This window comes from Arachis ipaensis, chromosome B02 (genome assembly GCF_000816755.2).
Source record: "Arachis ipaensis cultivar K30076 chromosome B02, Araip1.1, whole genome shotgun sequence".
In the NCBI taxonomy this organism is placed as follows: Eukaryota; Viridiplantae; Streptophyta; class Magnoliopsida; order Fabales; family Fabaceae; genus Arachis; species Arachis ipaensis.
Genome location: NC_029786.2, coordinates 6,694,009 through 6,717,344, shown reverse-complemented (window position 1 = coordinate 6,717,344; position 23,336 = coordinate 6,694,009). Strand labels below are relative to the sequence as shown.

Sequence of the window (23,336 nt, the reverse complement as noted above, 5' to 3'; positions counted from 1 at the left end):
TCTATAATTTCTGCAACTTTGAATATCCTCCTTATTTTTGTAGATAGGTACCAAGATGCTCTTTCTCCACTCATCAGGCATCTTCTTTGATTTTAAAATCTCATTAAAAATCTTGGTTAATTAGTTGATGCATTTTCCTCCAAGGCCCTTCCAAACCTCAATTGGGATATTATCAGGTCTTACTGCCCTGCCATTTTTCATCTGCTTTAGAGCCTCTTTTACCTCGAAGTCTCGAATCCTTCGATAGTAGTCAGAGTTTTGATCTTCTTCTCTTGTGCATAACCGACCAAGGCTCAGAAGAATCTTATGTCCTTCATTAAATAACTTGTAGAAGTAGCTCTTCCACCTTTCATTTATCTTCTCCTCTTGAGCCAGCACCTCTCCATCCTTATCCTTTATGCACTTAACCCGATCCAAATCTCTCGTTCTTCTTTCACGGCTCTTTGCGATTCTATATATACCTTTTTCTCCTTCTTTCGTGCCCAAAAACTGGTAGAGACTCTCATATGCTCTTGTTCTTGCTTCACTTACAACCATTTTTGTCTCTTTCTTAGCTGTCTTATATTTTTTCCAATTATCTGCATTGCGACATAAAGACCACTCTTTAAAGCACTCCCTTTTTATCTTTATCTTTTCTTGTACACTTGTATTCCACCACCAGGACTCCTTGTCTCTTGGTCCTATTCCTTTAGATTCACCAAAACTTTCTTTTGCTACTCTTCTAATAACTTCTGCCATCTCCCTCTACATCTCTTCCGCGCTTCCATTCCCATCCCACTTTGCCTCTTTTCCTACCCGTCTTAGGAAGCTTCTTTGTTCCTCACCTTTCATCCGCCACTACCTCGTCCTTGGGTTCTTTGTATGATGTCTTTTCTTCAACTTTTGCTCAATGTGAAAATTCATGACGAGCATCCTATGTTTGTTGTCAAACTCTCTCCCGGGATAATTTTACAATTAATGTAAAATTTTTGGTCGACTCTTCTCAACAAGAAGAAGTCGATTTGAGAGCTTGTCATGCCACTCTTATAGGTTATAAGATGTTCGTCTCTCTTTTTAAAATATGTATTTGCGATGAGAAGATCAAAGGTTGAAGAAAAGTACAAAATAGTTTTACCCTCGGCATTGATCACCCCAAAATCATGGCCTCCGTGAATACTTCCATATCCAGTCACTTCTTCTTCCAACATGGCCATTTAAATCTCTTCCTAAGAAAATCTTATCTCCCAAAGGTATGTCTTGGACCAAACTCTCAAGATCCTCCCAAAACCTTATCTTGTGTTGTTCGTCCGAACCCACTTGCGATGCATAGGCGCTAATCACATGAAAAGCACCTCCCTCCACTATAGGTTTGATAGACATGATCCGATCTCCCACCCTCTTGACATCTACTACGTCCTTCTTCCACTGCTTATCCACAATAATACCAACCTTATTCCTATTCTTCACCTTTCCTGTATACCAAAGTTTGAAACTGGAAGCATCCAACTCCCTAGCCTTCGCACCAACCTATTTTGTTTCTTGTAGGCACATAATGTTAATCTTCCTCATTGTCATGGTGTCCACCACCTCCATGGATTTTCCTGTTAGAGTACCGATGTTTCATGTCCCAAATCTCAACCTTCTGTCGCTCCGACCTTTACCTTTTACTTTGTAAACTAGTTTATTTACCCTCGTCCGTTCACGAAAACGCGGGATCCCTTGCTCATTTAACACTACATCCGAGCACCGATGAAGCGACTCTTGCTCATTTGACACCGTACTCGAGCCATACAACGCGTTGCTTCCGGATAACGACCTAGTTTTAGCGCAATAATGTCTTTGATTCATATCACAGGGATTCGACTATGTTTTTATGTTGGTTGTCGAAGACCTAACACAATCCTCGTCCTTTATCCTGACTTGGGACCGGCTATGTACCATAAGTATAACATAGGCAGAGTTATGCTAACTGATCTTAATTAATTCTAATTATACTCTAACAATTTAGATCATTATTTTAAAAAATAAAAAAGAATTATATGAAATTAATCATAAACGAATTGGAAGTGATGGAAAAAAAGAAAAAAGAAGAGCAATTTTTTTTATTAAACTTGGCTATGTTAATTTCAGTTTATTGATAAAATAATACTAACATTGTTTTACTCATTTATTTAATTGAATGTTGATGATTGATATTTTTATATTTTAGAGATTCACTATTCAAAAGTTTACTAGTAATAGCTTTCTTCGTAAAAATATATGTAATATATTCCTACATTTTTTTTTCTAATTTGATATATGAAAAGGATCACTAAAAAATTAAATTAATTATTTACAAAGTTAAATCTTAAATAATAATTAATTAAAATAGATGCATATCAGTTATAAATAATTTTAAACATATTTATATATCATGTTTGTATACATGTCCTTCTTGTATATTCTAATATAGGGTAATATAATGTATATAATTTAAGTGAACTGCTTGATTCCAAGTTGGGAGCCAAACAATGAATGAATTATGTCTGACCTATAGAAGATAGTACTAACTATTATTTATTGCGAAAATATTTTTTTTTGGAAAATTCTCATAAATTCCGTCAGTAATTTTAGTAGGCAAATTCCAACGGTAAAATCCGTTGTTAATTACCTTTTTTTATTTTTTTGAGAAAATCTAAAATAACCCTGACAATTATCTCGAAAGACAACAAGGCTCTTAACAAAAAAAAATCCAATCCGACCACTGACAATTACTTCGAAAGGACAACGAGGTTCCTGTGTCAAAAAAAAAGAGTTAATGTTGTTTTTTTTTACACAGAGGCTAATCAGTCCCAAAAAAAATATCACAGACCGGATTGGATGTTTTTTTCTTGGAGGTCTCGTTGTCCTTTCGAAATAATTGTCAGGGTCGAGTGGTTATTCACTCTATATTTTTTAATAATATTAAATATGCTTTAGCTTACAAACTAGGGTGTCCTTCTTTTTATTTAATATATGTTTAGAAGTATGTAGATATGGAGGAGGTAGGTGAATATCATTAGATGTATTAAATTACATCAAGTTCTTCTAATAAACATAGCACAAGTCAGTGGTTGAGAAGACTCAGAGGATCCATAATTCGATATACTTGTGGAGGTAGTTGAATATTATTATTATTATTATTATTATTATTATTATTATTATGCTATAAAATGAGAGCGTGTGAGATACTTTAAAGACATCATTGCCAAGTGTCCATACATAACATCATACTTTCAAAGTTTCCATTCATAGTGTGATTTTCATTTTTTTTCCTCTCTTGGAATTGAGATATTCGGATCCATTTCTAAGGAAACTTGAAATTCCAACTGAAAATTCCAAAGATGTGTATGTAACTATGTATGTTCATCTATAAATGTTATCATGTCCTTTGGTTTGTGGCAGAGAATTTAATGGCTTTTTAGAAAAACAATCATTCATTCAATTTATTACACATACCTGTCAACTTTCAACTACTTATCTATAAATATCATCCCAAGATAAAGACACCCCAAAGTTTTTAGCACCATGCTTTGTCCTCATCCTTATTCCTAGAGAACAAAGCAATGAAATTTGAGTCAATCATCATCATTTATTAACCCAAAAAAAAAAAAAGGATAGTAGCTGAAGAGTTTTCTGAATACTCTTTTGTTCTCTCTATATGTGTGTATCTGTTTATAATTCAGCATCCAATCATCCATAGTAGCAGGTGAAAAGTTCAGATTTTGAATTGTGTTGGGGACTCAAATCACCAAAATAGTGATGGTTTTGAGTAAAAGAAGTGTTTTTGGCACCAAGATTGAGATGGGGTTTGGCTTCATGGTTTTGGTTTTGGTGGCTTTATTGTTCAGTTTTAGTCCTATTTGTGTGTTTGGGGAAAAACATGGAAACCCTCAGAACCAGAAGAAGCTGAGGTTTGACAAAAATGGAGAATTCAAGATTCTTCAGGTTGCAGACATGCACTATGCTAATGGAAAGTCCACACTCTGCTTGAATGTGTTACCTTCACAGAATGGTTCTTGTTCTGATCTCAACACCACTTCTTTTGTTCAAAGAATGATCCTTGCTGAGAAGCCTAATCTCATTGTCTTCACTGGTATTGTATAGTATATATATAGTATTCACTATTCAGTTCTTGTTATATCTTTAGATTTTCATGTCATTTCTTTCTAATTATTATAGATATCTTACTGTTGTTTAACTTTCCTTTTTTCTTTGTTTCGGGTTCCGGGTTTAGGATAACAGGGTGTTTTTTAAGTAAATTTTCATTTTAACCCAAATCGGCTAAAATTTGAATGAATTTGTTAAAAGACTTTTAAAGAATATATGGATTTAAGGTTTCTAGTTTTGGTAAAAAAATAGTTCACACCCCAACATTTACTAATCAAACTATCAAAGACAAAGATCATGGAGTGTGTATATACATATTAGTTTTTAGTTTGTAATTTACTTTTTCTTCTAATTCTAATCTTTGTTTGTATGGGTAAACAAGTTATAATTTGTATTTAAATACATTGGTATGATGACAATGGATAAAAAAATAAGTGACAGATACAATCATAGTAACTAAAATCTAGATTTTCTTCTTAAACATCTTCCGATATTACAATTTTAAATGAGGTTTTACGTGAAATTTCGATTTTCTCTGCCTTGGATACAACAGAACAAAGATAGTATAAGATAACTTAAGGTGCAAATTTTTATTGTGATGTGGCAGGTGATAATATCTTTGGTGCTGATTCCTCGGATTCGGCGAAATCAATGGATGCTGCATTTGCTCCTGCAATTGCATCAAACATTCCTTGGGTAGCTGTTTTGGGAAATCATGACCAAGAAGGATCCCTGCATAGGGAAGGAGTGATGAAATACATTGTTGGTATGAAGAACACATTGTCTCAATTCAACCCTTCAGATGTTCACACCATTGATGGTTTTGGAAACTATAACTTAGAAGTTGGAGGAGTTGAAGGCACTGATTTTGAAAACAAATCAGTGCTCAATCTTTACTTCATTGATAGTGGAGATTATTATAAGGATCCTTCAATTTCTTTTTATGATTGGATCAAGCCATCACAGCAACTCTGGTTCCAACAAACATCCGAAAAGCTCCAGGTACTGTTCTATTGTTTGGTTTTGAAAACAGAAAAAGATTGAATACTGAGAACAGAAAAAGACTAAACACAGATTATTTGTTACTTGTGCAGAAAGCATACAAAAGTGGACCAATGCCTCAGAAAAACTCTGCTCCTGGTCTTGCATACTTTCATATACCATTGCCTGAGTATGCTAGTTTTGACAAATCAAACTTCACAGGTGTCAAACTTGAACCCGATGGCAATGGCATTAGTTCTGCTAAAGTGAACTCCGGCTTCTTTGCGACATTAGTCCAAGCTGGAGATGTGAAGGCAGTTTTCACCGGCCATGATCACCTCAATGACTTCTGTGGTAAGTTAACCGGCATAAACCTATGTTATGCCGGAGGATTCGGATACCATGCATATGGAAAGGCTGGATGGTCTAGGAGATCAAGAGTGGTGGTAGCTCGCTTGGAGAAGACGCCGGAAGGAGCTTGGGGAGATGTCAAGTCAATAAATACCTGGAAACGCCTGGACGATCAAAATTTTACTCAAATTGATGGACAAGTCCTTTGGAGCAAGAGCTTTGGAAGTAAGATATCCTGGAATACTTGCAGTAATCTTTTGGCTTTCTTGTTACTAAATTATGTTACCAAATTTTCTTAGCATATTGCAAATGAAAAATCATCATGTTGTTACTTTAAGAGAAGGGGGAAAGTGGGATATGGAAAATTATTGTGTTGTAAACTAAAGTCCTCTGAAGGAAATTAGATAAACAATGCTAAATTATTATGTGATTTTAGAACAATGTTTATTGCATAATTATGAACTACCTATGGTTTTTGTGTTATGTTCTTGTCATGTGAAAAATCAGTGCCTAGAGGTTCATCATGTTCTTATTACTAAAAAAATTAATGTGCTCTATGTTGTTCTTTTTTGGATTTCATTGCAGGAAAACCATAGGTGAGACAAACAAAATAGTGGGGAACTTTGAGAATCTAAAAAGTGATGCAGACAAGTGATAGTATCCACATACATGACATGAAGATGATTTACCTTGGAGTTTGTTATAAGTTGCTATAAATTATATTGTTGTACTTGTTAAGATGGGGATGATTCATCAATTTTGATGCTATCTAGCAGTTAATTTTTTTTTGTCTTAAGCTATAGTAAATGAAAAAATGTTAATTTTAATTTTTGTTTTATATTTTTTTGGGACCACAATATGATTTGCAATTAATAGAGCAAAAGCATTTTCATGTGTGAGCATATGCTAAATTCTTTAGTGGTGAATAATAACTTAAGATATAATTGCTGTCCTATAATCTATGCAAAAATTGTGGTTACTTCTTGAATCTAAAATAAGAATTTGTACATTCAATTATCAATCTGTGCATGACATTGATATAGAAGTAGCCACATTAGTTACAAAACCATGTTTCATCAATGTTTCTCATTACAGGCTTGCACAATCTCACTCACAATTGTCCTTAACATTCTCACTTGGGGGTGAAAGCCTGAAAAATAGTAAAACATAAATAAGATCATCAAAAAACAAAAACATAATTGGAAATTGAAAGTCAAATTATTCAATCTAAATAAAAAAATCTTATATAGATACAAATCTAACACGTCATATCTAGACATGTTTACGATGAACATGTCTGAATATGAAGAGCTAGACTTGTATCTATACAAGAATTTCTTGATTGGTTCAACTTACAGCGAAAACAGTAGCATGGCCAGGATCAGCAAGGTGTGCAAAGAGGTTGTCGATAGGGCCGGTGCCGGTGTAAATGTGCTGGAACCATGCTCCCATGACAGCCAACATGGCCAACCTTCCATTCTTGATCTCCTTTGTTCTCAACTCCTTGATCTTCTCAGGTGAACCGCTTCCCCATCCGAGAGGGTCAAACCATAGGCCGCCGGGATACCCTACATCAGTTCCGGTGAGCTTGTTGTTAGGGAAGATAGGGTCAGTGTTAACACAGCCTGGCTTGATGATATCAGCCCATCTTCGTCCCTCGGCCCAGCCGATGAAGATGAGCTCAACTATGAAGAGTGTGGTGGTGTCTGTGAAGTACTCTTGCTCCCCAGCAGTATACCATGAAGGTGTGTTTAGGATCCCAATCTTGGTTAGGAATTCCGGGATGAAGATGCCGGCGGCGCCTAACATAGCCCATCTGCAGTGCACAAGCTCTGCTTGAACATTCCATCTTAGGCTCTCTGGGTCAGATCCTGTTGAATCACAACTAGCTCTTATGAGTTTACGAGTCGAGTTCTACATTTCGAGTTAACCTTAGCTCCACGAGTTTAGGTGAACTCTCGAATTTGATAAAAATACTTGTATCGAGTTCATTTCAAGGATCTTCCTTAAAATGAATAATTTAGAAGTGTACATTCATCTTAAGAAAAATGTTCAGATGAAATCATTTGATTTGAGAATTTGATGAACATAAGAAACTTCAAACTTGGTCTAAATATTCTAATGGGTACTTCTAAGGATGCTAATTAAATTTCTATTAATCTCAACATTCTTAACAAAAATCACACATCAAACTTCATACCTTAATATCAATTTAGTATCAAACCATGAGTAAAAGTGAAAACAAAGAGTAGATTTTCAGTGTGAAAACTACAAATTCTGATTCAAAATATATATCAAGTTGACAAACTAGAACAACAAACTATCAATACATCCAAACAATACTGAAAAACAATGTATCTCGACAATAGATTGTCAAAATACATCGTTTTTTTAGTATTCTACTTTATCTAAATCGACAATTATTTTGAAACAGAAGTTACACAAGAATGTAAATAAAGTTAAATCGAACGCATCCGAATTAAAATCTGCAAATTGATTCACAGTTACCAAGTCCTAGAGGATCAAATCCAAAGTCTCCGGGGAGACTGCCATCGAGCCAAGGCGGAGGAGTGCTGCCGGGGAACCAAAGAGGCCTATCAGGATCAGCTGCTACACACACTGTGGTGCTGGATCTAGCTCCAGTAGTTGGTGCTGTGAAGTTGTTCAACTTAAGCTTCCTTCCACTAAGAAATGAAGCTTTTGTGGTTCCCAACTGTGATCCATTCTTCTGAGAACTGCATACACAAAAAAAAAATCAATCACCAAATCAGCTATGTATATTCTATATATGTAATTTCGTATTCTAACATATACTTTATACGAGTGTCAAATCATAGCTAGATATACAATTATGGTGGAAACTAAGGTGCAGTTAACATCATGCGAAGATGATAGCTGAGAGTCGATAGATAATAATTTAGTCAAATTAATTATTTAACCACTCTCAACTATCAACTTCTAACTTCACGTGAAAGTTATCTGCACCTGAGTTTTCACATATAATTATTTTTGTGTCAGAATTTCTGCAACAAAAAAGTTTAGAATTTAATTCTTAATACTTGTTCTTTTGAATAAAGATAGAATTTAACCTAATTTATGCCTTTCATTTGGATCAATGCATGACAAATCTTTTCACATACTATTAACCAATAATACACAAAATATGATTATGTTCCAACTAATTTGACTCATATAGATGCTCTTTCCGTTCAAAAATACATGTGAAATTGATAAGATTGGTGTATGAAAAAGTCATAGTATCTAATACATTAAACTTTTCATGTAACAAATTTTATTAAGCAATGTGATAGTTATTCTTGGAAGAAAAAAATAAAATAAAATAAAATATAAGAACATGATGAAGAAAAGATTGTGGTGGAACTTGCCTTGGGGAAGAGATGGCAACAGCTGCAATGGCAGAGGAAGCACAAGCAGAAGCCATGGCTGAGGAACCCAGCTTAGTTGATGACTGAGGAAAAGAAAAGGAAAATGCAATTATTATTATAATTATTTTTGGTTACTATATGCAAGATTTTCTTATCTCAATGGATAGGTATGGGAACTATAAATTAGATGGTGTGTTGCCACGTGGCATGTAGAATCCAATTGGATAGATTTACATGGGAAAAAAAATCAGAATCTAGTGGTTCACATTTGAGAATCTGAGACAAAATTCTGTGGCACCGCAAAATAATGGATCAAAGATCAATAATCAATTTGTGGGACGATATAGGTCTCTTAAATTAAATTAAAATGAAAAAAAGAAAGAATAAGACCAAGTTGACTTAACTCACTTCACATCCACTTTCATCAAGTATATATATATAATTGATAAGAATTCTCTTGTTAAGACTCTGTGAACAATTAAATAAAATCTTAGATTAATATTAGAACAATCACAATGATTTAAAAAAAAATTTAATGTCCAAAAATTTTCTGAAAAATAACTGCTGGATTATCATTTATTTAAGAAATAGATGTGATAGAATGAAAAAAAAAATTAAAAGACATTTTTTTGTTTTGATAAAAAAAAAAAACAAACAATGTCAATTTTATTTGAAAGAATCAAAATTTTTTTATTTATTCTAACTTACTATCTTCTAATAAAAATTTATTAAAGTCCGGTTGCGAGGTCGAAATATTAAGTATGAATCATAGTTCTAATACTTTATAAAATCTATTTTATATATTCCGTGCTCCAGATACTAGAAAATAATATCTGACGGGATAAAACCATCTCTATTAAGATGACAGATCCTTTATTTTTGTTCTGTATTTACAATAAGATCAATTAGAACAAGTCACACACTCATATTTCAGAAATAAAGAAAGAACGAAATTTCACGGTCAAACTACCAAATTCAAAATGAACTGAGCTAGAAATAAAAAACCAAAATGGGTAAATTTATCCCTTTTATTTAAAAAAAGATATAAATAAAAAGATAATTAGTCGGTTCTTATGAATCTAATTCATGGTTGAATTAATTCACATTTTCATCAAGTTTCAAGATTTTTTCACATTAGAAGACTTGATCACAGAATCTCTAAAAAGTTTGAGGTTGATTGAAAATATTTGAACTATAAATACTTGATTAAAATTTTTTTGTAGTGTAAAGTTTTTTTACAAACTTTTAAATTTACAGCAACATAATTAAAAAATGTTTAAAATTATAAGTATCTAGGGTAATTAAATATGATATATATGAGAAAATAACAAAAATTCTCTGGTAACTGGCTAGCATAAAATTTTGAATGTATAATCGGTAATTATTTTTTGGTTAATTATTAGCTGATTTTTGTTATTTCTTAATTGAACCGAAATAACTATAATAAAAATAATTTTATAAAGACAAATCTAACTATATTAGACCCACTTGTATTTACAAATTAATTATGTAAAATTAGATTAGTTGCAGTAGTTAGTTATAAACGTTAGTTTTTTACTCTTCAATCACTTGTATATAAAATCTAATCTCTCTCATTCATTACTTGATGAAAATGAAATCATTTTTCCATTTTCTGAAATCACTGGTTTAACATGGTATCAGAAGAAATTTTCTAACTTTACCTCTCTCTTCCGCTCTCAACACCACTTCTTCTATCCTCTTCAAGCTTCTTCCAGAACCTTTCTTTTTCCTTTCTTGCTACCAATTTCTACATCAATGGCGGACCCCTTCTTTCTCGCTCCGGCTGATCAACCGAACTTGGTGTTAGTAACACAGTAACTTACGGAAGAGAACTATCATTTTTGGAGCCGTGCCATGAAGAAAGCCCTAAATGCGAAACGCAAACTCGGTTTCGTTACTGGAACCATTCCCCGGCCTGATCATGCGCTCGATCCAGAGCAATTTGAGACTTGGCAATGTATCAATGATGTAGTAAGTACCTAGATTTTGAATTCTGTGTCCAAAGAGATTGCTACCTCGCTAGTGTATGCTGATTCTGCTGAAGAGCTTTGGAATGATCTTAAAGAAAGATTTCAACATGGAAATAGCCCTCGAATTTTCGAAATCAAAAGGGAATTGATGAATTTACATCAAGGTGCCCTAATAGTCTTGCAATACTTTACGAAGATCAAGGTCCTTTGGGAGGAATTGAACTCTTATCGCCCAGTCCAATGCAATTGTGGAGATGCTAAACGCCTAAACCGCTTCAAGAATTCTTGCAAGCTGAGTATGTGCACTATTTTTTCATGGGTTTGGACGATTCTTTCACGCAAAACAGAGGCCAGATCTTGCTTATGGAGCCCTTACCTGCAATAAACAAAGTTCTGTACTTCTGTCCTTAGTGGTTCAAGAAGAGAAACACCGCTCTTTGGGGAGCCCATCAGTCCCGAATCAACTTACCTTCTTAGCAAGAAACCAGAACATATCAAATCCCTCAGGAAAAGGAAGGGGATTCACGAAGAAGGATAGACCTTTGTGCTCACACTGTGGATTGCTTGGATACACAGTGGACAAACGTTACAAAATACATGGTTATCCACCAAGCTATGGCAAAGGCAGAGGAACTAGACAATCTGCGCACAATATTACTGATAACGTCACTGAGGCACAGTGTCCAGAATCCAATTCAAGCCTAACTCTGAGTGCAACTCAGATCCAGCAGTTAATGAACTTGTTGAATAGTTACAAGATTCAAGAAATACCAGTAAATGCAGCAACTGAAGTGTCTACTCCAGCAGGTATTGTCCTCAACACCTCAATCTCAAGATCAAAACTATCAAAACATGATTGGATTCTTGATAGTGGAGCCACTATCCATATTGCTTGTGATCTATCCCTTTTTCATTCAGTTCACCTATCTCAGAATTATTCTGTTTCACTCCCCAATAATGCCAAATTCAAAGCCAAGTTCATCGGCACTGTCATTATCAGTTCAACCATCATCTTAAAAAATATTTTATATGTGCCAGATTTTAGTGTCAATTTGCTCTCAGTGTCTTCCTTCCTTAAAGCCACTATACTCATAATAATAATTAACTCTTGTAATTTCACTATTCAGGACAACAAGTCACAGAAGAAGATTGGGAATGGTGAGCTTGATGGAGACTTATATATCCTAAAAGCTTCAATTCCCTCCAACCAATTGATAATACAAAAAGATAATCATAGCATAAATTTGTGCAATAATTCACAGTTATGGCATTCTCGTTTAGGTCATGCTTCAAATAAAGTTTTGAACTCTCTTACTTCGGTCTTAGAATTTTCAAATAAAGATAGTTTGCTTACGAAAAAGTCTAATTGTCATGTCTGTCCATTAGCAAAATTCAAGCAACTTCCTTTTGAATCCAACAATAATTTGTCTTTATATCCTTTTGATCTTGTACATTGTGATGTATGGGGACCTTACCATGTTCCAACCTATAATGACAGGAGATATTTTCTTACATTGGTTGATGATGCTACTCGTTTTACATGGATTTATTTGCTAACTAACAAATCTGAAGCTGCAGCATGTATGAAACAATTTTACTCATTGATAGAAACTCAATTTAACAGCAAGATCAAGTGCTTCAAGTCTGATAATGCCAAAAAGTTAGCAATCACTGATTTTTTATAGGAACGGGGAGTCCTCCATCAATTTTCTTATCCATACAAACCTCAACAGAATGCAGTAGTGGAAAGAAAACATCAACACTTGTTGAACGTGGCCAGAGCCCTCTATTTCCAATCCCAAGTCCCCATTGTTTTTTGGGGAGAATGTGTTTGTACTGCTGTTTTTCTAGTAAACAGAACCCCAACCCCACTTCTCAACATGAAGACTCCATTTGAGAAACTCTTTAAAAAACAACCAAATTATCAAGCTCTAAGGGTTTTTGGTTGCCTTGCATATGCTGCTACAAAATTAGACTCCAGACCTAAGTTTAATCCTAGAGCAGACCAAACGGTCTTCTTGGGATACAAAGGCTACATGCTTTACAATCTCAAAACAAAATAATTCTTCATCTCTAGAGATATCATCTTTCATGAAGAGACACTACCCTTCACTAAAAGCCCTCACACCTTTATACTCCCTGACCCGTTTGATCACATTCCACTCCCAAAAGTCACTGATGACTTAACACTCCCTAATATTCCTACCACAGAGAACACACAATGCCTTTCAACAAACTCCTCTAGCTCCCACCAAAATGCCTCACATCAAACAGCTCCCTCCACCAATTCTAACCCACCCCGAAGAACCACCAGGACCATTCAATTACCAAGATACCTAAATGACTATGTATGCAACCTTAATACACCCTACCCTATTACCAACTACATAAGCAACCATAGACTCAACCACATCTACCATGCAGTAATCTATCAAGTCAGTACTATACCTGAACCTCAATTTTATCACCAAGCAGTACATCACTATGAGTGGCGGCAGGCAATGAAGGAAGAGCTGGACGCTCTGGAATCCAATCACACTTGGGAGTTGGTTCCTCTACCTCCTAACAAAAAGGCAGTCGGTTGTAGATGAATTTACAAAGCAAAGCTTAAGACTGATGGTAGTTTGGAAAGATACAAAGCCAGGCTCGTTACCAAAGGTTACACGCAACAAGCTGGCATTGACTTTAAAGACACATTCAATCCAGTAGCCAAGGTCTCGATAGTTAGAGTTTTACTCTCCATTGCAGCAGTGAAAAACTGGAATTTCGTGCAATTGGACATAAATAATGCATTTTTAAATGGGAGTTTGGATGAAGAGGTCTACATGGAGATTCCTTTGGGGCATCCAAAACGAAACCAAGAACTTGTATGCCGACTTACTCGATCTCTATACGGCCTAAGACAAGTTTCCCAGCAGTGGTTTAATAAATTCTATTATACTCTCAAACAACATGGTTTTCGTCAATGCAAGAGTGATTATTCTTTATTCTCTATAGGAGAAGGCTCCTCAATCACCTTTTTACTTGTCTATGTTGATGACATAATCATTGCCGGAGTAAACAATGATATAGTACAACAAATACAGCAAAGGCTTCAATCAGTCTTCAAGTTAAAAATCTTGGGAGATCTCAAATTTTTACTAGGGTTAGAGATTGCAAAATTCAGAAAAGGAATTTTACTTACACAGAGGAAGTATACTTTGTCTCTACTCGAAGACACTAATTTTCTACACTGCAAGCCAGCTTTAATTCCAATGGAAGCAAACATTAAATTGAGGGCCAAAGAAGGTGACAAGGTTGAAGATGCATCAGCCTATCGAAAATTGATTGGACGACTCATGTATCTCACAATCTCTAGACCAAACATAACATTTGCAGTGACAAAACTAGCCCAGTTTATGTCTGACTCAAGAGTTTCACACCTCAATACAGTTCACCAAATCTTAAGATATCTCAAAGCAGCACCGGGTCAAGGTATTCTTTTCTCCTCAAACTCGAAGTTCAACTTGTCAATCTACACTGATGCAGATTGGGAGAGCTGCCTCGATACTAGGAGGTCTACTATCGGCTACTGCACTTTCTTGGGGGATTCCTTAATTTCGTGAAAAAGCAAGAAGCAACCTATTGTATCAAGAAGCTCAACCGAGGCTGAGTACAGGGCTATGGCCAATGCTGCTTGTGAAGTTGTTTGGCTGACCAATTTACTGAGGTTCATGGATATCACCGTTGAATCTGTCATGCTTTTTTGTGATAACCTTTCAGCTATTCAATTAGCCTCTAATCCAACCTTCCATGAAAGATCCAAACATGTTGAGATAGATTGTCATTTCATTCGCGAGAAGGTTGAAACCGGGTTCATCAAGTTAGTGCACATTCCAACCAAACATCAATTAGCCGATATCCTCACCAAAGCCATTTCAAAACCTCAATTCCTTTTCCTCATGTCCAAGTTAGGAACATACAATTTGTATGCTCCAACTTGAGGGGGATATTAGACCCACTTGTATTTACAAATTAATTATGTAAAATTAGATTAGTTACAGTAGTTAGTTACAAATGCTAGTTTTTTACTCCTCAATCACTTGTATATAAAACCTAACCTCTCTCATTCATTACTTGATGAAAATGAAATCATTTTTCCATTCTCTGAAATCACTGGTTTAACAAACTAGAAACATTTGTAAAATATAAAGTATGTAGATTGTGTCATTGTACTATTATAGAAGCAAACGTTTCTTTGTTTTTTAATTAAAAGGTTTAATTATTCTGCAGGTTTTTATAGTTTCACCGAATTTTCAATTAGGTCCCTATATTTTTTTTCAATTGGGTCCCTGCACCTTAATATTTTTTTCAATTAAGTCCCTGTTAACGTTTACTGTTCAAAAAAACGTTAGTGAGTTGTGAAATGACTTATTTACCCCTTCTCTCTATAAACACTCTATGTGTCTGAGTTATCTGAGGTTTCTCTTCTTCTCCGTTTTCCATTTTCAATTTTCATCTTCCCCAAATTTACGCCTCAAAGTCAAGGAACCTCATTCATTCTCTCTTCGGGAAGATGTGTTTCCAGGAGCTCCAACCCGAAGGAAAGAAGACATCTGTGTTTCTATGGAGAGGCAGTAACCGTCCGCCATTCCTCAGCCGTTTCTGACCATGGTAGGAGGTATGTTACTTATGGGAAGATACCAAAATGCAACTTTTTTTAGTGGATTGATGATTTTGGGTGGATTGAGGTTGATGGCAGTGCAAAGAATAGGTGGCCAAAGGAAAAGGAAAGGCAGATTCACTGTTTTTGTGGTGACACTCTGAGTCTTCAAATTTCAGAAACAACAAAGAATCTTAATAGAAGATTTATTTCTTGCCCTAACAAAAGATGCAAATTTTTTGAGTGGGTTGATGAAGTTGGTGCAAGAAGTAATGTGTCTGCTGCTGCTGTTGGAGTTGTTGGAACACAAAATTCTGCTAAGTTGGAGGGTGAAATATGGAAATTGGATGCACAAGAAAGAAAGATAGAGAGACTAAACGTGGAGATGAAGAGATTAATTGTTGAAGCCAGAGAAATAGATGCTTGTGTGGGTAGATTGGATGACAATATGAAAATTCAATGTAAAATGCAATATATGCTATTTATGTTTTTGCTAGTCTTAATAATTAGAATGTGGTTTGCAAGAGTTTAGAGTTATCTGAAATTGTAATGTAAGAGATTCTATGGCTTCAAACTAATTAAAGCTAATTATGTTTAGTTTGAATAAATTTTGCATTTTGATGTATTTTGTGTGTGTATAACAATAAAATGATAGTTGGAAAAAAACTTTATCAATGTGAATATTTGAAGTTCTACAATTGACAATAACTTGCAGAAAAAAGTGGCCATATAATCTGCCACATATATAGGATTTTCATTAAATAAGTGTTCCTGTAAACCATACGTATACAAAATATCACAAAATAAGTGGTCATATAATATGCCACATACCTAATCCAAAATAAAAATTCAAGAAGTGTAACAATTAAAAGTGGTCCAACCTAATTCCAAAACATCAAAATAGTGGTCATATCCACATAATAAACAGTGACCACAGAGACACAAAACATGACAAAATATACTATTTAATAGCAACCCCAACAATCCTAACTATAAATTTAATCAGACTTCAGTCATCACTTAGGTCTATATATAGATTAGGTGCCCCTTTTTGCTTCCTCACTCCTAACTTTAGCCGCCCACTTCTCCTCACACCAAATACTTTTGTCATTGGTAAAGGTTGAGAAGATGCTCTAGGTGGTTGCTGAGAATCTACACTTGCCACATCTAGGAGAGGCTGGGAGGCTGGCTCTTCAAGAGGTAAGGCTTGTTGTGAAGATCCAGAAGGTGCTACAATAGGAGACTCATAATTCACTGCATCGGCAGCTGTGGTTGGAGCCTAAGAAGCTGAAGTTGCAAGTATGGGAGGTGGTTGAGTAGAGGCAGCAACAGCAGGTGTGGTGGGTAGCTGTTGTGAAGATGCAGGTATGGTGGGGAGTGGCTGTGAACATGCAGCTCTACCCCTTCCTCTACCCCTTCTTCTGCCCCTTCCTCTGCCTTTGCCTACTCCTGTTTGCCTTATTCTCTCAGATCTACGGATATTCACACTAGATCTATTGTTCCTTTGGATGCAAACGCCATCCACCTACACTTTCCTTTCTTTCCTCTATAGCCCACTCTACATCTAACCTTATCATTCTTGATATACCTAATGTCCCTTCCATTCAACAAAGCATGCTCTCTAATAGTATCTTTAAACTGACCAAGTGACTTGAACTCCAGCCCCACCTTAAACACATATTTTCTACTCATCTCAGCCTCATTGTATTTAGGATATCTTCTCTTCTTAATAATATCATCAGAATCTCCCTTATAACTATCAATATCTTCAGTTTCATAACTCTCAGAAATCTCTCCAACTTCAATATCATCCCTAACAGTGGCATCATTCACAGCAGCATCAACACCAGCAGTTTGAGCATTGTCATGTTCATTTAACGGGCCATCAAACCCCCTAAAAGCATTTCCAACTCCACCATCATTTCCATATTCAACATCAAACTCAAAATGATCCTCATGGTCTCCATCATCAGTACTGTCATCAAATCTATCCTCCTCACTAGATGCTTCTGATTCACCTTCAACTTCTACTTCTACGAAACCACTGCCACTGTACTCAGCTTCGTCTGGAACATAATCCTTATCATTCGAACATATCTCAACACCATTACCTTCCCTGTAGCCATCAACAACATACACCGAGCAATGCTTAACAGTCCGTGGCACTAACAACCTACCCATTCTCATTGCATCTCCATCACTCATCAACTCTCTAAGACCTGAGCTCAATTGACAGCCTGGTTCACAGTACCATATTTTAGCATACCCTTTGTACCCTAACTTCTGTCTGCAGCTCACTAACTATTTCTTGCAAACTCCATTCATCGAGCTCAAAATGCATATCTTCTAACACCCTTCCTCCCAAATATTCTAGCCCATTTCCTATATCATGAAACTTGCCACCGTGATGTATGTCTATGGTAAATTCCAAATCCCCCATCACTACATTAAAAAAAACCACAGAAACAAAATCCATTTAAAGTAGCATCATCACAGCAACAATCAAGAATAAACAAAATTTATCATTAACAAAATTAATTTATATTTCAATTCACCAATTAACAAAATTCATGTACAGAAACATCCATATTGTAAATCCTAAATCAACCTTTATCAAAACAATCCAGAAATCAATTCAAGGAATAGATATTCAACTAATGTCATATTAAAAAAAAAATTAGCATACACATCAATTTTTAAAACTGAAAAAAGAAGCTTTTTTTCCTAACCTGTGTTTAGAGAGACAGTTTGAGTGCAGGGAGATGGAGCAGACAAACAATGCGGGGACAGTACGCCAGGCGCTACGAGGCTCCGCTCGGTACGGCGCAGCGACGGCGATGGGCTTCACCGCGATGGACGACGACGGGGAAACGCGCTGACCACCTCCGAATGTATCAGAGCAGACCAGACCGGCGCACAGAGAAGGAGGTGACGGACGGCAGACCACCAAGCGTTCCTTGGAGATGACCCCAGCGATGGATGATGATGACGACCTGAAACAAGGGAAGCAGGAGACGACTGACGCGTTCTCCACAAAGAACCTTAGGGTTTCTTTTTTTCCTTGGGATAAAATGCAAGGGGTGCTTTGGGTATTTTGGAATAATACATGTTTGTTCAGCTAGCCACTCCATCCAAATGACAAGAATATTCGTTTTTTACTAAGAATATTCTGTTATCTTTAACGTTATACACACGGCAGGGATTTAATTGAAAAAAAAATTAAGGTGCAGGGACCCAATTGAAAAGAAAAAAAAAGTATAGGAACCTAATTAAAAATTCGGTGAAACTATAAGGACCTACAGAGTAATTAAACCTAATTAAAAGCGGACTAGTGAGCTAACCACTAGACCAACCCAACTTGGTTACGTAGCTTTTTTATATATGGAAAAAGGGCATCAAATTTAAATGGGCCGATTTGGGCCACTGTAACGAAATCGGATTTAGTCGAGCCCAAAAATTATTACGAAAAAAAATTAATTAGTGAAGGATACTAACGACGTCGTTCCAGTAATTTATGCTAATTCTGATCTTGGTTGCCCTATTTTCATTTTTCAAAAACCCTAACCACCAAAACCCCCTTCAATTTTCTTCCACTTCAGCTCCAGCTTCAGTTTCAGTTTCAGTTTCAGCTACCAACTACAATGGGTGCGAAAAGGAAGAAGAGGAGCAAGGGTTCCGATAGTGACGAAGATGATGAGAGAGATTCACCGCCACCAAAGAAGCAAGGAGCTTCTGCTTCCTCCGATTCCAATTCGATTAAGCAGAAATCGAAGAAGGAGATACTTCCTTCGATGATAAAGAACAAGGAGAAGAGATCTGAGATCCATGCCAAGATCAAGCGCCAGAAGAAGCTTGAGAAGCGCAACAAGCTCAAGGAACGCCAAGCCGCTGAGAAAAGAGCTCTTGAGCTCGGCGAAGAGGTTCTACTTTGATTCAATTGTATTAATGTTTTTTTTTTCAAGAGAATAATTGCATTTGTTATTGGAATTTGTTGTATGCTTGGATTGGTGATTAGGATAAAAAATGTGATTTTTATGTTAAAATATCCTGATTTCGTTGCAGTTACAAATAAAGATCACTAATTTTAGCCTTTTTTTTTTAAATTAAAATGTTTGTCTAAGCTTGTGATTGTGATATGTTTAGAATGTTTATCTTAATTCACCGGAATTGAATTGCTTCATTGTTTGTTTTGAGCGGGTGCAGCCTCCAGAGAAGAAGGTTCCACGCACCATCGAGAACACCAGGGAATTCGACGAGACTGTTTGCATGCCCGACGATGAAGAGGTTTTTCTTTTTACACTGTCTCCCTTGATCCCGTTTGTTTCACTTCAAAGTTAATTAATTTGAACCTTTCTTTTCCATGTTTTGCTTTTGAGTAGTCTGCTAGCTCCTAGGAGGGAAAATAAGAAAAAGCATATAGAAAGCTGTTAAGAAAGAAGTTGGCCTATATTTTCTTTACAGATATGGTTTATGACACCGCTCACGCAATGTCGTTGTTTAGTTGACATGCTTAGTTGTACATTTTGAGTTAGTTCTTGTTAGAATTAAGGTTTTAGTTTTTGTTGTACTTAGACTCTAGAGTAAGATTTGATTCAAAGTTCAAACATGTGTATAAATATGGGTAATTGGTATTATATCTTTAGTTAAGTTGATGGTAGAATTACTTCTGGTGGTAATTTCACCTTTTTTTCTACAGAGGAATATGCATCATTGTGATTTACTAATCAGATGAGATTCAAAATTTTTAATCATGTTTAGTTTTAATTTCCCTTTTTTTATTTTGCATGTTGAATTGCAACTGAGATGATTTTAACTGTTTGTTTAAAAAATGGTTTATTTGATTTTCTTTTTTGGTATTTTTTTGCAGTTATTTGCAGGAAATGATGCTGATGAGTTCAGTAAAATTTTGAGCCAGCAACAAACTCCAAAGATATTAATCACCACTTGCCGTTTCAATTCTTCGGTAAGTCTGCTACATGGTATTGCTTTTGTTCATTATGCCTTTTTTCTTCCTTTGCCTTGTTTCTTACATGTTTGCATCTTTTGGTTGAAAATAACTTAATCTGCAGAGGGGACCTGCTTTTATATCAGAATTGCTTTCTGTTATACCAAATGCACATTACTTCAAGAGAGGAACCTATGATTTAAAAAAGGTAATGGGCGTCTGTTCTCTATGTAGGTGTTTAATATGGAGAGTCCATTTGAATCTTCTTTCTAATTTTGATGTGAATGTCAGATTGTAGAATATGCAAAGAAAAAGGACTTCACTTCTATGATAGTTGTTCACACCAATCGCCGGGAGCCAGGTAGGTTCAGGTCCTAGATAAGTTTAATGTTTTTACAATGTTATTTGTAGGATACTCTTATGCCTTTTCCTTTAGATTTCAGTGTGACGTCTATACAACATTTTAATTCCTCACTACATTGATTTGCAGATGCTCTCTTAATCATTGGATTGCCTGATGGACCTACTGCTCACTTCAAGCTTTCAAAGCTTGTTTTGCGCAAGGATATAAAGGTATGATGTTTGTTCTTTATAAACATGATAATTTGTATGGGTCTATGGAATTGGTCTGCATATTTTTCAGTATGACTACAAAATTCATCCGCAAAATCGTGGGTGGAAAAAGAAAATGTTTTATGATGCGGTGCCTCAAGTCAAGAGGTGTTAGCCATTCTAACTTATTTTGGTTGGGTTCCTTTTTGTATTTGTATTCATATACAAGAAACAATTACTTTTAAGTTCCATAAGTGTATACATATATCGGCCTTTGTTAATAGGAAATATTGGTAGATGAATCCATTTCTATTGATATTAAGTGTGGCATGTTATGTTAAAGGTAAGTAGGCAATGAAGTATCCAACTTCTGTTGTTGATTCTATTATATTTTCCCTTTCAGAATCATGGAAATCCAACCAGTCACAAGCCTGAGCTTGTGTTCAATAACTTCACAACGCGTTTGGGGCATCGAGTTGCAAGGTCAGTCTTTACTCTTATGCTTAGTTTCTTATATGTTTCATTTGTTGTTTAACATTTATATGTTACTGGATGTGCTTCATTCTAAATTCTGTTATATTCAGATGTATGTATAATTGAAATGATGTTGTACTTGTGAGTGTTATTTTTTTAAGAATTATTTTGAAAAGGGTGCAAACAATCACAAGGCTACCTTTCCTATTCTCCAAATTATCAATATTTTCTCTAGATCCTTGTCTGTCTGTGTAGCAATACTTTGTGTTACCCATTTTTTAAATCTCCTTATTTAATGATTTTTCCTCCTTTTAAATAGATTGATACAGTCACTTTTCCCACAAGAACCAGAATTTAAAGGCCGACGAGTGGTTACGTTCCACAATCAGAGAGACTTCATATTCTTCCGACATCATCGGTATATATCCCTTTGACTTACAAGCTACTAATATTGTCTACTTTTTACACTATTAATGATTTCATTTCCTGTTGTTAAGGTATATCTTTGAAACCAAAGAAATTAAAAAGACTGATACTAAAGGTAAAAAGGACGAAAAGGGGACAAATGAGAAAGTTCCTGATCACAAAACAATAGCTCGTCTTCAGGTTCGTGTCAGCTCTTTGCTATTTGCTTTTCATTTACCACTAAAACTCTGCTTGTTGACTATTTGGTATTTATGTTAAACATGGCTCTGATGTTTTGCATTTACCTTCATTTTGGTCCAAATGTTTCTTATACTTCTTAGTGTTCAGCATTTTAGCTAATTATTCATTCAAGCGTTGTTACTGTTTGAGGCCTCCAAACCTGTCTCTAATGAATTCTTTGAAAATGCAGGAATGTGGCCCTCGTTTCACATTGAAATTGATCAGCCTGCAGCATGGAACATTTGACTCCAAGGGAGGAGAATATGAGTGGGTTCATAAGGTAATTTACTTGTTAACCAAGCCTTATTGCTGTTTCAATTCCTTATATGACTTTGCTAATCATTTCTACCGTCTTCTTAACACTGCTGTTTTTTTGTTTCTGTTTCTGTTTTCTATCTGTCCTTGTTCTTCTTTTACCTCACTTTTAGCCGGAAATGGATACAAGTCGGAGGAGGTTTTTCCTATAGTTCATGGAGAGTTGCATTTTGGAAGTTATTTCTTTTGGAGTAGGTTTTATCTGACAAAGATGGTTGTTGCTTATCTTGAAGTTGTGGCAATCTGTCAGCATGGTTTTTCATGTATTTCCCCCCTTGCTTTTGGGGTCTAAATTCCTCAAATCTCTGTATACCAGTGCTCAATTTTGACCTTATGTCCATTGTTAGTTCTCACAATTTAAATATAGTTTCTTAACTTGGAAATTGTTTGCTTCTACCATATTGATTTTCTTGAGCACCATTGCTTTTATTCATGTGCTACAATTTTATAAAAGCTTAGGCAAATTAAGTCAGAGAATTGATTCCAAATGAGCTGTACCATCTGTACTTTATGGCTTCATCAGGGATATGAATGTAACATACCAATCCTAGAAATGACAAGCAAGAATTGTTATTCAAATATTATGGAATTGAATTTATTATATTTATTATTATTAGTAGTAGTAGAAGAAGTAGTAGTAGTGTTACTATTTTATAGTGTTTGAATTTCTAAGATGATTCTGGGAGGTGTTCCAAACTTTAATAATCTTTTTTATATATATTATTGTAATTGTTATTAATATTAGGTCTTATCCATGGAAAGAGATTAGCCATATGATGGATGAAACAAGCTGTGATCTTGTCAAACTCTTGATACAACTTCTGTGATCTGTCTTTAGTTAGGTCCACACGGTTCAACCGCTCTAATATCAATCAAATTGTGCTTCACCAATATATTCAAAAATATCTAGGGTTTGTTTGGTTCTTAATTTTTAATATTATGTTTTT

At 35.4% G+C, this 23,336-nt stretch overlaps 3 protein-coding genes across 4 annotated transcripts; 2 read left to right on the top strand and 1 right to left on the bottom strand.

Moving 5' to 3' along the window:
* On the top strand, positions 3,208 to 6,192 carry LOC107624723 (probable inactive purple acid phosphatase 29). 2 transcript variants are annotated; one of them, XM_016327164.2, is made up of 4 exons: positions 3,213 to 4,093; positions 4,715 to 5,109; positions 5,202 to 5,664; positions 6,025 to 6,192. In XM_016327164.2, the coding sequence occupies exons 1-4, from the start codon at positions 3,760 to 3,762 to the stop codon at positions 6,033 to 6,035; spliced, it is 1,203 nt and encodes a 400-aa protein (XP_016182650.1). In that variant the 5' UTR covers positions 3,213 to 3,759; the 3' UTR covers positions 6,036 to 6,192. The 2 variants fall into 2 exon arrangements, with proteins under 2 accessions (XP_016182648.1, XP_016182650.1); XM_016327162.2 differs by lacking the exon at positions 6,025 to 6,192 and having other exon boundaries at positions 3,208 to 4,093; positions 5,202 to 5,923.
* Positions 6,400 to 8,996, bottom strand: LOC107624729 (chlorophyll a-b binding protein 7, chloroplastic). The gene is made up of 4 exons (XM_016327165.2): positions 8,826 to 8,996; positions 7,948 to 8,174; positions 6,796 to 7,310; positions 6,400 to 6,589 (listed from the first exon to the last, which is right to left on the bottom strand). The coding sequence occupies exons 1-4, from the start codon at positions 8,879 to 8,881 to the stop codon at positions 6,572 to 6,574; spliced, it is 816 nt and encodes a 271-aa protein (XP_016182651.1). The 5' UTR covers positions 8,882 to 8,996; the 3' UTR covers positions 6,400 to 6,571.
* LOC107624716 (ribosome production factor 1) lies at positions 19,001 to 22,968 on the top strand. Its single transcript, XM_016327156.2, has 11 exons — positions 19,001 to 19,378; positions 19,662 to 19,742; positions 20,326 to 20,421; positions 20,528 to 20,611; positions 20,695 to 20,764; positions 20,894 to 20,976; positions 21,359 to 21,438; positions 21,749 to 21,847; positions 21,927 to 22,035; positions 22,265 to 22,354; positions 22,503 to 22,968. Exons 1-11 carry the CDS (start codon positions 19,100 to 19,102, stop codon positions 22,539 to 22,541), a joined length of 1,110 nt encoding a protein of 369 aa, XP_016182642.1. The 5' UTR covers positions 19,001 to 19,099; the 3' UTR covers positions 22,542 to 22,968.